Source organism: Canis lupus, chromosome 18 (assembly GCF_048164855.1).
Source record: "Canis lupus baileyi chromosome 18, mCanLup2.hap1, whole genome shotgun sequence".
Taxonomy (NCBI): domain Eukaryota; kingdom Metazoa; phylum Chordata; class Mammalia; order Carnivora; family Canidae; genus Canis; species Canis lupus.
This window is the reverse complement of record NC_132855.1, coordinates 29,739,063-29,756,886: the sequence shown is the minus strand read 5'-3', so window position 1 is coordinate 29,756,886 and position 17,824 is coordinate 29,739,063. Positions and strand designations below refer to the sequence as shown.

Genomic DNA, 17,824 nt, shown 5'->3' with positions numbered 1-17,824 from the left:
GGGTATGTTCATAGGTACAAATGCTTTTTGAATGACCTTTTCACAAAATCAGTGCACTGATGGAGAAAGCTGTCAGAGATTTTCTCTGAGAGAGTTCAATTGTGCAGAATCTAACTAAAACTGAATTCTTGAAGGTAAGCGTGTATTTAGGAGGCTGGCTAGAGTCAAGGAGGTGGGGGGTGGGGAATTCTTCAGTTAGTTACCTAATTTTTTGGGACACCTTTTTACATATTCTTTTACAGTCACACAAACTCTGTTTTGATACTTCTGTTGAATTAGCTCATGTCTACTTTTAGTCACTGAGTGAGCGAATAGTGAAGTGAGATGAGAACTTTTTCTGGTCTTCACTAATTCTGTTGAGTTTGTCTTGTCTCTTCTTTGAGTACTTCATGTGTCCAAAATAATAGCTTTTCTCTGAAGGACAAAGTTGGGGGGGGGAGGGGAATAACAGTTTGAACACCCCCAAAAGGATTTATTTATTTTAAAAAAGCATGACTTCCTATGGTAGTATGCAGTATTATTTTCATGCATGTACAGTTGAAACAAGATTTTAAAAAAATAGCTGTTGTAACAATAACCATAATCTAATTAGCATGTCCATCACTGTTCCTACATTTTCCAAAGTCTTCTAGGATCTCCTCTGGTTCCAAGTCTCAGGGCTGGACACAGAAAAAACTTTGCAGACTTTTTTTTCTCTACAATTCAGTCTTTAGCAACTTCAGAGCTTTCTTCATGTTGTCAAGCACTAATGGGAAAAAGGTTGCCACAGTTAACAAAGATGTCACCAGAAATTATACTGATAGCTTTAGTAACCCCTAAACGTAGATATTTATTCGTTGTTGAATGGGGTGCTGTTTCATGATAGGGTGAACAATTGGTAAATTTGTTATAAATTTTTTTCTAAAAGTAGGTGAATTAGCTTTTATTACACAAGCCAATTGTCTTCCAATATTTATTACATGTCTTTTCTACAAAGCATTGTAATATCACCTGTGCAGGATACCTGCCTTTAAGGAATTCAAAGTCTTATTAAGAAATATATCTTGAGAATGGCCAGTATGTGAAATGTGCTTCCTTGGTCCTCCCTGCACCCTCTGGAGGCATCGCTAATGGACTAGGATAATCTTGGCTGCTGCCCAGATGCAGCCTCAAGTCTTCCCCGGCATAATGTTCTAGGTCAGTGCCGCTCAATAGATATATTTGTGATAATGAAAAATATTTAGTGCCTGTGCATTGAGTCCTTAAACTGGTTACTATGCCTAAGGAACTGAATTTTAAATTTTAATTAATGTAATATTAAAGAGTTATGTGTAGCTCATGGCTTCCATGTTGGGCAGTACAGTGCTAGGCAGCCTCTAGTCATTGTGCAGAAATGGTTCTTAGGACAAAACCCAATTTTCTTCCCAGAAGGACTAATTAGATGCCACAACTAGGTACAGTCTCCCATTGAGATGCTTTGTCCTGAGTCTCTCAACATTTTTTTTCTTTCCATTTTATGGCAACTCCAGGGAAATTGAGTATCTTACCAACTATTGGGAAAAATCTTTACTTCTGATCTTTAAAATTGAACCTAAACTCAACATCAACAAACTGGACTACATTATTTCACTTTCATTATTCGGAGAAAGTGTTTAAGGCATGCAGATTCCTGTTATAATAGTACAGTTACTCTTGCACTTGATTCTATGGTAGAAGGAGTTTGTGTGATCGGGTGCCTAAGGAAAAGCAGGAAATAGGATCATAGAATCCTCCTAGAGGAAAAGATACCCAATCTAAAGAATCTTTCACTGAGATTTAAATAAATGAGACCAAGGTGAATATGATTTGCCAGAGAGCACAAGGCTAGTTAAGGCCAAACATCCTGTGTGTCTGAGCAGAGCTTTCTCCTTCCTCATCATGGACTCCACTCCTAGCACAACAGCAAAGAGCCATGTCAAGGAGAGGACACTTACGTAGAGCTATATCTGAAGGTTCATAAGCGTAGAGACGATTTGAGTATCTTCCAGTGATGTCAGCTCTAACTGTCAGGGATGGGTCTACAAAGAAAAAACAAACAGGAATGGAGTTTCTGTTCCCGAGTAAGCTCTGTTGCATGAGGAAGCCCAGGTACTTATCCACGGCCAATGTAAAGAACACAGCGTGTGATCTGCCTTGTGGAGCTCTAGTCTATCTACTCTGCAACCCGGCCTGGCTGCCAGTACCCAAAGCAAGGCCTGGAGCACTTGACAGCTGTGCAATGCTATTTGTGGGAAAGGTTATGAACCCTGCTGTCTATCTATAGCAACCTGAAAACAGAATTATCCATACTGGCAGGGAGGTGTTGGGTACCTTGGTGAAAACACTGGCTTTCTCTGCTAAAGAATTATTTTAAACTTTTGAAATGATTATGTCGTAATTGCAACATGTTACCAAGAACAACCTAGATAATTAGAAACCCACATCCAATGCTAGTTTTCAAAACCAAGGGTGGTTTTTAATGAATAGAAGAATGCAAACCCTTAAGAACATCAAAGGTCAAACAAGCCTGTAGGGCCCCTCTCTTTTCATTATATTGTTATCTAGCTGCATTTAAAAAAGATTTAGGAGTCTTTCCCTTTGTAAACATATGTCCCTAGACGTTTAAATCCTTTTTTCCAGGTTTTATATTTAATTTGAAGCTATCAACTAATGAGAAAAGAAGGCATTTTAAACATAAGGTGTATCAAAAAGGGAGGTACTAGGATCTACACAGGTCTAGAAACCTTGGCTCGTGAGAGAGGATTGAAGGGGCCTAAGGTGCATGTCCTGAAAACTAGATGTAGGCACGGGAGAACCAGCTGCTTGTATGCAAATTCTGCCACTGGTACTTAAGTGGACAATCTGTCATTTCAGAATGTTGGAATGGGCCCAATTGACATTAATTACAAAAAGCAGACATTTATTTGTTCAACAAAGACTTAAAACCTATTATACTTCTGCTACGTGCAGAGGATATAAACACGGGGTCTAGTCTTTGTAATAAATTAACATAAGAAAAGCTTTTTAACTGCCCAATCTTTGGCTCACAACACCACAGGCAGCACAGTGGAACTACCTAGAAAGCTTTAAGAAAGACATCCAGCAAAAAAAAAAAAAAAAAAAAAGAAAGACATCCAGCCTCCCACCCTGCAAGATTTGAATATAATTGGTTTTAGGTGTGGCCTGGGCTGCTTGATTTTTAAAATCTTCTGGGTGATTCTAACATGTAGCCAGTGTCTACATTCCTGAGCTGAGTTGGTTCTTTTGGAAGGAATTGAATGTGGGTTAAAATGCCCTGAGACAGGAATAATGCTATGAAAAGAACTGCACACAGTGTAACTGGATGACCTATAAAGTCCCAATTTAAGTGTTCTAGATTTTCTAAATCCTAACAAAACTGAATCTATAAAATTAGCTCGAGGTCAGCCTTCCTCATTTTTATCCTTCACTTGTTTCTTTCCTCTGTTATGTGCATTTAGTGTGAACTTGGATGGATTATATAGGTGAACCAGTTGATGAGTGTGAGCTCCACCATGTGATAGATTTATTTCTACATTGTCCTTGAATCACTATAACTTGGCTCAAAGCCAATCTCAATTCATGTGTCTAATCATTTAACAAGTATTTATTGCCAGCCTACCACAGGGTCATGATGAAACTATGATGGTCAGAAGAAATAGACACAGGCCCAGCCACAAAGAGCTGTAGTCCTATGGGGAAAATAGATACTGAACAATCACCTGCTAAATACAAAATTTTAACTGAGGAGAGAGTGCCTACTGAGAGGAGCATGGTGCCACAAGAGCACATAGTGCGGATTGTGTCCAGTCAGTGAATGACAGTGATGACTGGGGAGTTAATTAGGCAATGGCAAGGTGTATGAGGTAAGCAGGAAAAGCTTGCCAGTAGAGGGAACAGCATATGAAAAGTACCAGTGGCTGGAAGGAGCATGGCTCTTCTGATTTCTTCCAGCCATATTCCTAATGTGCCCCCCCAAAAAAATTATCAAAAAATGTCAGAAAAAAATCCAACATACAAGTTGAAAGTTTGCCTGATGAAAAATATGAATTTACAGACCTGATGATGTATTCAGGAAAATGAGTAATACATTTAAACAGTTAGTAGAGTGCTTTCTTCTCAGATGTATTTGTGACAGGGCACGGTACATTTACGTTAGCAGATGAGAAACAAACGTGGAAATAGGTATACGTTTGAATTTTCTAATGATGAAATGTTGAGAAATGTAAAGGAATGTTAGACCCCTGGCTAAAGTGTGACAATGGCCATGGCCAAAATGGAGTGGCAGGAGAGAGAGGGGGCGCAGCACTTGGGCAATTATCACTGTGCTTGATCTCATTGCCATCTTTACTTACCTACGAATATGATCCTGGGGACATACTGGCCATCAGGAGAAAGGTGTTTGTCAGTTGTTTCATACTAAAATTAAAAGAAAAGACAGCTTTTAGTTTGTCTATTCTTTAGTTATTTTCAAACTCATTAATACAGAAATGTGGCCATTACTGGGATGGGCTTCTTGAGATGCTGTAAGGCACATCTCTTCCACCGGGAGTTTATGACCCAGATGGGGAGGCAAGCTATACACATGAAGTTGCTCTAAAGCTAGAGCAAACTAATGCAGAACTTGAGGTAGAGAGCGAGTGAATGAATATGATGAAGAGCAAAAAAAGTTCAAGAAGGGAGACTATAGAGCGAGTTACAGCATTTGGGAAGTTACATCTTGGATGAGATAGGAGGAAATAGAACAATGAAAACCAGTCATTTTCAGAGAAATTACAGAAACAAACAGGCTTATCTTATGGCACTTATCTTTAAGGAATGCATGTCACTTGAGAGATACAGTAGGAAAATGAATATTGAGGATCCAGTTGGTGCGGTGTTATGAAGGAAGACCAGTAGGTGCAGCGGGCAGGTTAGATGACCAGAGCAGGGCATCTAACCTTGTATGCAAGTTTTACTAAGACTCTCTGAAGTGGGTAAGGAGGAATCTTAAAAAATGAATAGGAGTCAGATATGTGAAAAATTAGGTTACTCCAGGCAGTGGTAGAGATGGCACAAAGGTAAAGGAAAGGCATAGCACTTTCTGGTATGACCATGAGTTTGGGAAGGATTGAAATATAGGGGATGTATGATGCAGTGGAGAAAGAAAATGCTGGAGAGCTGCTTCCAGGGCCGGCTCATGAGAGGTCTTGCACACCATGCCAGTGTTTGCTCGTGTTCAGAAATAGATCAAAACCACTGGAGGGATTTAGAAGTACCATAATCCCAGTTTGGTTTTTAGAATCATTACTCTGAAGGCTATGTGGGATTAGCTGGGATTTATTTTGTAGGCAGCGAGCCATTTAGTAATATTGTAGTAAATCAGGCAAAGAGAAATTCTTACACTAAATAGTGGGCCTCACTTTATATGGAAGTGACCGATAGCAAGAATATTGAGACATTAGAACCACATCGTTTTTTGACTACTGGAGGCCTGGAGGAGAACACAGTCTTGAATGAAACTTTCAGTGAAACACGTAATAAAATTGAGCTATTTGCAAATCTTGCACCAAGCTGATAAATTCATTGTTGGACATGTTGAGATTAAGCTAATAATGCAATATCTGGACCACAGTGGCACACACAAGTGGGAAATTGTTGCCTGTTTGAGTTAGATGTGGGAATTAACCATGCATGGGCATTGATTAAAGGCAGCTGTGGATGAAATTGTTCATAGAGAATATAAAATATTAAAAAGAATATAAAATATTAAGGAGTCAAGTAGAGATTCACCAAGTCACTAATATTAAAAGGTAGGAAGAGGAAGAGAAGCCTATGGAAAGAGATACTGATGTGAATGCTCTTTGAAGAAGTCAACCTTTGTCAACTTGTGAAGAGGTAGAGAAAGAGAGAAAGAGGGTGGTGAAGGGGAAGGAAGGGAAGGAGGGAGAAGACATAGGGTTAGGTCATCTTGTGAGTTGTTTACTGTTTGCTTGTTTCCTTTTGGAAGGAAAGTGGAACCTGTTTGTATCTGAGTAGAAAGAACATGCAGGCAGAAATGTCAGCCATCAGGAAGGGTGTTGATGATGAGGTAAGGTGGGAATGCATGAGGCTAAAGCCCACGTGCAGTGATGTGCTTTAGACAGCCGGGAAACTGTCACTCCCAGGGAGAGAGGGGACAAGGCCTAAGAAGGGGTGTAGAACATCAATACTGTAGGGGAAGGGGCCTGGGAAGAGATTTGTAAAGATAAAAACCTTCCCATTAGTATAGCAACAGAGAAAGCCCTGACCACAGGAGCCTATTTTTCAGATAGCCTAAAATGATTAATTACTAAATAAAAGCATAGCTGTGCAAAATAGATTATGAATAAAATATCTTTTTTTTTTCTTTGTAATCTGTGAGATGTGATCCTTGGGATAGACCCCAGTCAGTGCAGTGGGACTAATATGCACAGGAAAAATGAATCATCCATGTCAAATAATGAGCCATGGAGAAAGGTCAGTGATGATGAAAAGTGAACTTACGACTAGATTGAGGAGGACAAACTGCTCTGCCAATTTCTGGATTTCTTTATTTTCAGCAAACACTTTCTTTAAAGCTAGAAAATACAAAAGAATCATGAAGTATCCATCTCATTGCTGGTTGAAACCATTGTTCTCTGTTATATTTTATGCTGAACTGTATATTTAATATACTAACTTTGCCTTTTGAGGAAACAATTAGTGAAGTAGTATCTAGGCCAGTGACTACCTTTGCTGCTTGCCATTCACTCATTCATTCATCCACCCATTTTTTTCCAACCCATATTTATTGAGAGATTCCTATGTGGTGCACCCTGTTCTATGCACTTGGTAATATAGCAGTGAAAAAACAAAAAGAAAGGTAATGTGTTGTCTTCCTAGAGCTCAAATGCTTATGTGTGACAAAGACCATAAACAAGTAAATACATAATCTAATAACTTCAGATGGAGATATGTACTTTGAAAAAAAATGAAGAAAGGCAAGAGGTTTAGGAGCCATAGAATGGTCAGGGTAGACCTATCAGAGAAGGTAACGTTAAAGGAGAAAAGAATCCGTTCTAAGATTTATGGGGTATGCCATACTAGATGAAAGAGGCAGCAAGAGCAATAGCCCTGAGGCAGAATGCATTTAGGTCCTGGAAGAAAAGCACAAAGGCCAGGCTAGATGGAGTGGAGAAAAACCAAAGGAAGAATGGTAAGAAAGCAAAGATAGCCAGGGGCTGGATTATGTCCAGCCTTGTAGACCATGATCCAGAATTTAGATTTAATTTACTTTTTTTTCTCTCTCTTTTTTAAGATTTTTATTTATTTATTCCTCATGAGACACAGAGAAAGAGAGAGAGGCAGAGACACAGGCAGAGGGAGAAGCAGGCTCCATGCTGGGAGCCTGCTGTGGGACTCAATCCCGGGTCTTCAGGATCAGGCCCTGGGCTGAAGCCGGTGCTAAACTGCTGAGCCACTGGGCTGCCCTAGATTTAATTTACTTGTGATAAGAAGCCACATGAGTGGCTTGAGCACATGAGTGAAAGGATCTGATTTATGTTTAACAGCCTCCTTCTGACTTTGGATGGAGAACTCACTGAAGGTGACCAGTTAGGTGGCTTCACAGTATCCTAGACAAGATGCGACCGTGGTTTGGATCAGGGCAGTAGAAATGACAATAGGAAGTGGTTGGATTTGGGCGAGACCTACATAATATATGGAGCCCAGGAAAAACAGAATTATGGAGCCTCTTCTTCAAAAATGATTATGTATTTTAAGACAGCACCAACCAGAGACTTAAATCTAGCAGAGGAACCTTCCAGGCACTGGGCCTTGGATGCCTGCACAGCTTGCAAGTCCATGAAGCTGGGGCTGGCTTTGGATATATTTGGAAGGTAAAGCAGTGGTATTTGCTGATGGAGTAGACATGGGATATAAGAGAAAGCAAGAAGTCAAGGATGAATCTTAAAAGTTTGTTTTTGTTTTTTTAAATGTGCACCAGCAGTTAACACAAAGTATGGAAATATTTAAGTTAAACTATGTTTTTACTATATATTCTGTTTTATTTTTAGATATTCTGTTTTATTTTTAGATATTCTGTTTTATTTAACTGTGCCAGGCACTCAGGCTAAAAAGAGAGAGACCCGAATCTTGGCCCTATAGCTACAAGCCTATAAGGAAAAGTATAGTTAAAAAAATAGATTACCTTGACTGTGTGGGCATTCATCCAGGTGATGGATAATCATTAAGGGTTTGTTGCTATAAGAGACAAAAGAGAAATTGGGTAATTTTAATGAGTAAGATTTCGTGTATAGCTACTTATCACTAGATGGTGCTCTTGTGAGCTGTGAGAGAACTCTGTAGCCCTCGTCTTTACCTTGTCTTGGATTTGTATAAAGCTTCTTCATAGGTCTGAGTCCAGATGAGCTGATCACCCCAACCTAGGACAAAATGAACCAGTATATTTAAAGCTATTACAATTTCAGGCTAAAGCTGTTGAAAAGCAGTTGTAAAGACTGGGATAAATATATACTGGATACTAATTGAATGCAAAACCCTCTAGAGAAAGTAGAAGCAATTATAAACTCTGATAAATTTAGAAGAAACACATTAAAAAATATTTTTGGCACACAAGTCTCAGCGTCTCAATGAGGCAGTGTTGGAAGCCAACTGGAGGCTGACTCCTACCTCTGGAGAGGGTCTGGGGCAGTTTGGGGGCTGAGTCCTTGGTATCTTTCTTTGCTCCTGATTTAACTGTGATATCTTTGGCCAGAGTGTAAGAGAGGGCGACGAGGAGCAAAAATGCTGACACCGAGATCTTCTCCATGGCAAATCTGATATGGAAAACAAACAGGCAAAATGTCAGTAACACAAAAGGGAATTAGTGGCCATTAGAACCCTCAGACTACATCACAACCCTGACATATAAAGAACTTGAGGCTTAGTATGAAAACCTTCCTTCCACACAATTTTCCTAAGACTGCATAGTATAAGTATCTATCAACTTTTGCATCTATCAGTAAACCCATGTAGATGTAAATATACTGATATAGCTCTCCATAGAAGCCTACAGTATAGAAATAGGTATATAGATAGCGAGAGAGGCAGAGACATAAGCAGAGGGAGAAGCAGGCTCCGTGCAGGGAGCCCGATGTGGGACTTGATCTGGGGACTCTGGGACCACTCCCTGAGCCGAAGGCTGATGCCCAATTGCTGAGCCACACAAGCATCCCAAAATTTTAAATTTCAAACATTTTAGTACTGGAAGGTGCCTTAGGTGTTACCACCTCCATTTCTACTCCCCATGCCTCATTTTATAGATGGAGAATATGAAATTCAGGGAGATGAGGGCTTGAGAGATGGGTACAGAACTGAGTCCTCTGGATCTTGTCATTTTGCAGTGCTGGCTCCCATTTTCCCATCCTGAAACAATTACTCTAAACGTACATATTTCTTTCACCTTCTATTAAAATGGAGATATTGCCCTTAGAGAATTAGATCTAAGTAAAATTAATCCTTATTTAAATTAAAACCTGCCATCTTTGTCACTTAACTGAAAATTTGTATCCATATAACTCTCTCCCTTGTGTGACATTTACTCAAATTCCATTTATTACTTCTGAATTGACTAAAATATGTCTATGCAAGTTCAGTCTCCTGAAACAATTCTTTGACTCTGTCCATGGGCCTGGATAGTTAGGTGACTGTGGGTATATATTTTAGTGCACAAAAACCATTCTGTGGGGCTCATAACACAGAAATCAACTCTGTGTGTGTCTCTTTGTTAATTTTTTTCCCTTCCAGTTAGCTGAGACAGAAAACATGCAGCTGGTATGAAAACCTTCCTTCCACAGAATTTTCCTAAGACTGCATAGTATGACCAGACTGAAGTTAATTCCTTAGGAAAGTTATACTAATTCAAAGCAGATGCCTATAAACAGGAAAGTGAACATTATAGGTAAGATCCAGGAGTGAGCAGGGAGGGAGCTAATTAGTAAACAGAGTTGCACTAGCAAATCACTATGGTTATCCATCACATGTAGAATTGGAGATTCCAGTAAAGACAAAGATTGAAATTGCTTAACACCTCACTGATACTGGTGTAGGTATCAATAAACTGCAAAGGAAGCAGGATGGACTATTAATACTTAATATTTTTTAAGGGGGGGAAAGTTTCTCATGTTCTTTTTTTTTTTTTTTATTTTTTTAGTTTCTCATGTTCTGATGGCTTGAGTGGGAATCTTTACTAAGCATTAGCTGTTTTTTTTAAAAAAAAGCATTTTAAGTTATAAATCCAGGCGATGCCTTGGCTTAAACTAACCAATTATTATCTATCCAAATCATGGTGTGTAGCCACAAAATGTCTGCTTCAAAAAACACAAACAAAAAGCAAGGATATACTTTCTTCATTTTCTACTCAGATAAGAATATCTACATAGGTCAACAGTTCCCAGCCTTGTTAGTACAAAGACTTTTTTTTAACATAGAAAAGAAAAAAAAAAGAACTTTGATATGAGAATAATTGTACTTTTAAAATATCAGTTGATTCAGAAACATATCTTGGCAACTACTTGGAATATATCAATAAACATTCGATTTTGTCTTTTATTTATAGCAATAGCCTCTATGTTAGAAAAAATTGTGAATCGGTGGTAGAGCATTTTTGTCTGTCTGGTTCATTGATGGTTCTTGTTGCATGACCCCTTGTCATAGCTCTGCAGAATACCAGCTGGAACAATTGACATAATGTATGTATTTTATGGCAGGATGACTCACTGAAGCCTAATGTCACTCCTGCTGTATAGATATACTACTGAGGGCTCACGTTCTGAGATTCATTCTATCAACTTTTCATAATAAGTAGCTTCTGCTTTGCAACGGTCCTGCATAAACCACCTCAAAACAGAATGCTAATCATGGGAGATAGTGAGAATTTGGACACATGCACAACCTGTTTGAAACCAGTACTTTTTACTGGTCACTATATGTCTAATCTTATCTTTAGCAGGGAATGAACTTGCAGGAAGTTTCCCTGCCCCTGTTGAAATGCTTCAGGAAAGCAGCCAGATCTCTCCTCTTACAGCCCAGCCCATGAATTTCAAGACTGAAGATGCAAAAAGAATATCTTTACAAGGGTTGGAGAAAGAGAATTATTTTTCTGATTTGCAGTAATATTGTGAATTGCAGTTCCTAGTGGGCAGTCTGATCTGAGATTTGCCAGTCCTGTGGGTCTGGGCTCTAGCCAGTGGGTGAGAAGCAGAGCTTTAAATGGTGAGCAGTACACAGTAATAGAAGACACTGGGTCCTGTCCTAGGCCTGAGCACCCTTAATTAGAATTCACCCACCCTTAAACCACTTATTTCTAGAGAGAGAACGTATTACCTTGAAACAGCTCAGGAACACAACCCTCTTCCAGGTCTGGCCAAAGAAAGGCCCTAATAAGCTGTTGATGGAAATTCCATTATTCATTCTCCAAATCCCATTTCGTTGTCCTGGGAACTACCTGGCCCTTCTCTCTCTGTTGATTCCTGCAACTTTACACAGTAATCTGAGCCCAAAACTCACTCTAGCAAGTGCCTTGTAAACAGTCTTGTTAGGAGTCTTACCTGCTTTCCCCACCCACCTGTCGGTATGAGCCAGCCGGCCTCAAAGCGGTCCAAGCCTCCTAGTGTGCTAGCTCAACCCAAGCCTCTATTTATGCACGGAGCACACCTCAATCCCACCCACTAATCCCGTATTTACATGTTGCAAACTCAGAAAGGAACTTTCCTTTTCCCCAGGAACGATCTTCCCTGGGCCAAGAGTTCTTTGTTTTTAAAAATGACATTGTACAGGGTATGCTTTTCAGTATGCATGTTTTTGACTGTTTGTGAAAATATATTGTGAAGAGACTTGGAAAAAGATGGGCAGAGTGCCAAATCCAGGTAAGCTTTAAATGAAGATATTTGATTCGTCTGAAGGCTGATTTGTCTTTACATGATTGGATGGAGCGTGTGGTTTATAGATTTTTTTCCCCTCCCCTTTGGGCAGATTGCCTTTATTTAGTTGAGAACACACAAGAGATGATTCACAATTCTAACTTCTCCAGCCATTTGACCTGCCACCCTCCATTGTAGTACAAATTATTTTTTACCATTCACTTCCTCTTCCTGGCAAACAAAATGTACACTCACAATGGCTACGAAGAGATTACAAGTCAGGCATTCACGGAGTATTTCAAAGCTGAGGAAGTTATTGAAAAAAGACACCTAATAATGTGAGTTTCTGTTAAATACACTGTAGTTGAATATATACAGCAACTTCCCTTGAAAAAGTTCATAAGGGATTCACAGATACTCTCATTTAACAGCAAACTTTTCTGCAAGGCATGCAGGAAGCCATTCACCTCATTTTTCAGACTGCGAAACAGGTCTTCAACTTGTTTTTTCACTCAAAATCATGCAATCATTCACTAAAGATTTTAGGACTGAACTCTGATTTTCTGTAAAAAATTTCTATCTTGAGTTTTGTTCATGAAGCTATATGCAATCCTTAAAAGCTTGAATGGATAAATCTTTAGCCACAGAAAATTAACTAATTGTATACAAACCCTACTTTTTAAAATGAGTTAAGGGATCCCTGGGTGGTGCAGCGGTTTAGCGCCTGCCTTTGGCCCAGGGCGCGATCCTGGAGACCCGGGATAGAATCCCACGTCGGGCTCCCGGTGCATGGAGCCTGCTTCTCCCTCTGCCTATGTCTCTGCCTCTCTCTTTCTTTCTCTGTGTGTGTGACTATCAAAAATAAATTAAAAAATAAAATGAGTTAAGATTATACTATTTCAAAACATTTTTAAGTATACATATTTTTTGATAAAGCCAAAATTCCAATGGGCAAAGTAGTGGTTCCCAAAATACTGAATTTTCATTCCCTTACTAAAGGAGTTTACAGAGGTAATTTCTTTAGAAGTTCAAATGAAAACTGGTTGGCTCAGTAGATTGATCTTCTGACTCTTGATTTCTACTCAGGTCATGATCTCAGGGTCATGGGATCTCAATAAATAAATCTTAAAAAAAATGTTTGAAGACAATGATTTGAGATAAACATTAAAACTGGAAAGGCTTTTATATAAACCCTTAGTCTATTCACCCCTTAGAATATTCAACTCAATCCTCTCAGCTGTGCAGATGAAGAAACAAATATGTTAAAAAGTTAATGATGCTGAAGGTCTGACAATTCCTTTAGGGCATTGCTGGGACCAAAGCTCAGGTGTCCTCTAGTCCATCACCTGCTCAGAGTGGAAAGTGGGCAGTATTTGGGGTCACAAGATTTCAGTCTGAGTCCTGCATCCTGGTGCATGCTCATTGGACAAGCAGAGATGCCATTTACTTCTTTGAAAACTTTGATTTCCTTTTCTATAAAACAAGGGCGCTATTACCATATATGACTGTTCTGAAGCCTCTCCTTGGCTTCTTGAAGCTGTCTTCTCCCTACATCTTCACATGGCCTTCCTCTGTACCTATGTCCTAATTTCCTCTTATAAGGACACCAGTTATCTTGGATTAGGGCCCATTGTAATGATTTATTTTACCTTAATTTCCTTCCTAAAGACCCTATCTCCAAATATAGTCATATTCTGAAGTACTGGGGATTATGATTTAAACATCTGAAGTTTGAGAGAATACTTCAGTCCATACATTTGGTAATTAAAAATGTCTCAGGTTTGTTATAATTAATTACAATGGTATTGTAATTGTTCAACTTTATTCCTATGCCTGATCTTGTGTCAATAAATAGCCAGTACTTGTGCTAAGGTATGACAGGGAGGAAGTAATTATTAGAATATACCCTATACACATCATGATGATGATGAAAACTATGATTGGCATGCATAGCTTTCTTGGTGTGGAACAATGAGGGTTTTGTAAATGGTACAAGTTTCTTATATGTTATTAAATGTCATTACTTTTAACAGTGATGTCATGTAATCAGTGTTTTAGATTTGGTGAAAATATGTTGTTAGTAAATTGTTTTAGTTTTTTAAATAGGCTCCACACAGCATGGAGTCCAGCTTGGGGCTTGAACTCATAACTCTGAGATTAAGACCTGAGCTGAGATCAAAAGTCAGACTCAACCAACTGAACCACCCAGGAGCCCCAATAAATAACCATTTTGATTCCCCAAGTAAGATTTCATAATGTGTTATATAAGATAATGTTTGTCAACAATGTTTGACAATGTATGTCAAACTACACATAGTACCAATAACCCTAGAGATAGTTTAATTAAGGGTACTCTATACCTTTGTGTTTTATACATTTATGTCATCATACTTTCAGAGGCTTTTATTCATGCAGATTTCAAAGTAGATTATTTTATATTTTTCAGCAGAATTTGGAGACTTATAACAATAACTAGCAATTATTGAATCTCCAGTAGGCACTGGGAACTTGACTATATTATTTCATTTATTTGCACGTTCTTTTATTTCTTCACCAAATAGTCATTGAATGTACTTGTGTAGCAAATAGTATGCCAGGCATTAAAGATAAAAAGGTGAAAAGGAAATGGTCAGTTATTGAGGTTGCCAGACATATACATAGACAATTGTCATTCAGAGCGTTAAGCCATGTCATGGAAAAACTCAAAGAAGTTGAAGACATTGCCCCTGTCCTAAGGTTACTTATGATCTGATTGAAAAATGAAGATAAAAACTCACTAAATATCATGCAGTAAGGGACAAGTAATCAGCTGTTGTTATTTTAAAGAGAAGGTAGAGATTGATATCCACTATAATGTTTACATTGATAGTGGAAAGCAAGATTTCCAGATGGAGGAAAGGTTAAAGAATTTGCAAAATATGTTTGTTGGATATTTTTTGTTTGTTCGTTTATTTGTTGGATGTTTAACGTTAATTTGTTGGATATATTGATCTACTAAAGTGAGATCTATCCCGGTAACTCATGGACAATAGGTTCAGAAAGGTGTTTTGAGGCTAAATACCTGTGTCCTTGGATGTCATTATAAGGAGTTTAGATTTCACCCTTGGAAGGAAATGTCCTGTGGTGGTAAAGAGGGCCAGTTGTAGATTCAGATTGGTTTAAGTTCAAATCCAGCTTTATGATTATTGCATTCTCTACTAACCAACCCCTGCAAATTATTTAAACTTTCTGTGTTTTAGTTGTCTTGCTTGTAAAATGGAGATAGATAGCAAGACTTGCTTTCTACTTTCTGTGGAAGATAATATGAAACAATTGAGGTAGAGTGCTTCGAATGCTACATAGCGTGTAGTAAGGGTTCCGAAATATCAGTTATTATTATAGAATGTATTACTTGCTTCTCTGCATTACAATCAGTTAGGTCTCAGCCCATTAACTCCATTATGTAATGTTAAGTCTGTGAATTCCATGACAGCAGAATCTTTGATTCTTCTTTGATTATAGCCTATCACAGGGCTTAGACTTTCAAGACGTACTATTGGAAAAATGAATTTGTCATCATAACAACCTCGTCAGACATGATTCTTTTAGAAATAATGAAAGTAAATTCAGATGTATGGTTGCAATTGACTCAACGACTCAAAACTGATGAATGGAGGGATGACAGAAAGCCTCCATAATTGCTGATGGTTAATCCAATATTCCTTTCAGTCTACCAAGCTGCCTTCTGATGTCAGAAAGTAAAGAGAGAAAACTGTAAGCAAATGTTAACCTCCCCAAACAGAGTAATAATGAGCTTTATGTGGAGGAAAATGAGAATAGCTTCTTGTCCTCAAGGACTTTGCCTCTAACAGAAGCTTTTCAGAATATTTATCTAACTGCAGATCAGATTGCTGAATGAAGAAGCTTTCCCTAAACTCTAGCTTAGAGAAATAGACACATAGCATTAGTGTTTTGACTTATAGGATGAGTTGATTGCCATTTTAGTTTATCTTGATGTTTGATGGGGGCTTTTGTGTACAAAAATAATTATTTTCTGGGACACCTGGGTGGCTCAGTGATTGAGTTCCTGCCTTCAGCTCAGGGCATGATCCGGGGGTCCTCTGCCCATGTCTCTGCCTCTCTCTCTGTGTTTCTCATGAATAAATAAATAAAGTCTTAAAAAACTTTTTTCCCACTTTTGGGGTTTAATTGCTATTCAGTGTGTTAAAGGTAAAAATTTAAGGCTCACTTTCCCTAAATCAGGTTTAAGAATTAATTTCAGTAGGTTAAATTTACCAGATTAGATTTAACCTATGGACTTCAATAGACTCCATTAAAGATCACAAATTGATTCTTTTGTTTCAACAGATTTAAACTCAGTTGATCAATAACCTCTTTTACAAACTTTGTTAATAGAACTCTCTCAAATACTTTTAACTATGATTTACAAATTTAAAACCAGTACCTCTAATTCTCTTAAACTTTTAAAATGACCAACGGGGCAGATGTGCAGACATAATTAGCAAAACCTTTTTAAGCACTTTACCAATTCTTATAAAATCATGAACAGAAATTATTGAATATTAATTTCATTTCTATTAACCATTTAATGTTACAAATAGTCAAATATATTTTCAATTAAGATTCTAATTCTAGCTTATTTTTAATTGTTCATAGACTAATATTCAGATTCTTTAAAATATTAGCTTTTCTTATATCTTACAAACACCTAAATAGCAAACACATAAAAGTTATCTCAATAACTCAAAACTTATTCTTCAACTTCACACTTAGAAATCTTAATCCTGATCTGAGGAATATTGAGATCTGAGGAACTTCAACAATTTTATTCCTATTTCCATTCTTTCTTGGGGCCAGCAAAGAGGAAGCAGATTAACCTCTTACATGGACAAAGGTTCCTGGGTCTAAAGTTTGGGACTATGATATGCATCAAAAGCTGCAAAGTAGTTATTGACATATTAATTTAAAGTTGTACCGTTAGATGTATTTCTCAAGGGAAAGTCTAGAGCAGAAGGCTCTACGCTGAGCCTTATAGGGAGGTGAGGAAAAAAAGTGCTTGTAGGGCAAAAAAAGAAGCAGACAGAAAAGAGTATGAGGACATCCAAGACAGTGCTATGTCCCGAATCCAAGTGTAGCAGGACCTATGAGCATGAGTCAACAACCTGCATGTAATGCAGGTGAGATAGTTTAGGGCTGGAGAAAGGTACCCACCGCTTTAAAGCATTTGAATGGTTTCCAGAGCTGTCTGACTTGTAGCCAGACACTTGGAGAAGACATCTGATTGGGTCAAATTAGTTGTTTTAAGTCAAAATTCATGAGTAGCATGGGTTGAAATATTGAAAAGCCATATTCTCTGATGTAGAAGTGTGTTATCTTCTTGGGTCATGAATAAGTGATTTTATGTCCCACTTTGTCCAGAAACGTCTCATTTTAGGCCTGTTGCTGAGTATAATAATTAAAAATATCCCCTTTTACTCTCTGAAGTAGTATAATTTGGGTAATAATCATATTGTCTAGATGATGAAATCTATCAATGTGCTCTGTAGGAAAAATGCTCACACATGTTTCTCCTTTGAGGAATCCATAAACCCCAGCTTAAACACTCTTGCTCGAGTGTTCATATGTGTATTAGCCATCTCAAGGAGCCCACAGCTTTAGAATTTTTGCATTTAGCTCTCTGTACTTGTTTTATAGCAGAGTCTAACATTTCTTCCTGGTTATCAGGAATTTTATACTTTGTACTAAACTGGAAGGAATCCTTAGTATTCTAGGCATTAAAGTCTCTTGTTTTACCTGAATAAAGATCCACATTCCAAAATCCTTTTAGATCATGGTAGAGATGTGCTTTATAGGGAAGAAGACATAAAAAGTAATTTAAAATGTATACAGCGTGGGCGAATGCTTTCCCT

General features: G+C 38.1%; 1 protein-coding gene across 3 annotated transcripts; it reads right to left on the bottom strand.

Annotated features, from left to right (window-relative positions):
* Window positions 1-432: 432 nt before the first annotated feature.
* On the bottom strand, window positions 433-11,707 carry AGR2 (anterior gradient 2, protein disulphide isomerase family member). Of its 3 annotated transcripts, none has more exons than XM_072783893.1 (8): window positions 11,621-11,707; window positions 8,686-8,831; window positions 8,375-8,438; window positions 8,204-8,256; window positions 6,520-6,593; window positions 4,371-4,434; window positions 1,953-2,036; window positions 433-745 (listed from the first exon to the last, which is right to left on the bottom strand). In XM_072783893.1, exons 2-8 carry the CDS (start codon window positions 8,822-8,824, stop codon window positions 696-698), a joined length of 528 nt encoding a protein of 175 aa, XP_072639994.1. In that variant the 5' UTR covers window positions 8,825-8,831; window positions 11,621-11,707; the 3' UTR covers window positions 433-695. The 3 variants fall into 3 exon arrangements, with proteins under 3 accessions (XP_072639994.1, XP_072639995.1, XP_072639996.1); XM_072783894.1 differs by having other exon boundaries at window positions 501-745; window positions 11,604-11,698; XM_072783895.1 differs by lacking the exon at window positions 11,621-11,707 and adding an exon at window positions 11,380-11,520 and having other exon boundaries at window positions 501-745.
* Window positions 11,708-17,824: the final 6,117 nt, after the last annotated feature.

Bases quoted from the DNA above. Each gene is read 5' to 3' on its own strand.
- AGR2 (XM_072783893.1), bottom strand. From the start codon at position 8,824: ATGGAGAAGATCTCGGTGTCAGCATTTTTGCTCCTCGTCGCCCTCTCT. The intron at 8,439-8,685 runs GTAGGAGTCAGC...ATTTTGTCCTAG, and splicing joins GCCCCAGACCCTCTCCAGAG to GTTGGGGTGATCAGCTCATC. The intron at 2,037-4,370 runs GTAAGTAAAGAT...TTTTCTTTGTAG, and splicing joins CCCCAGGATCATATTCGTAG to ACCCATCCCTGACAGTTAGA.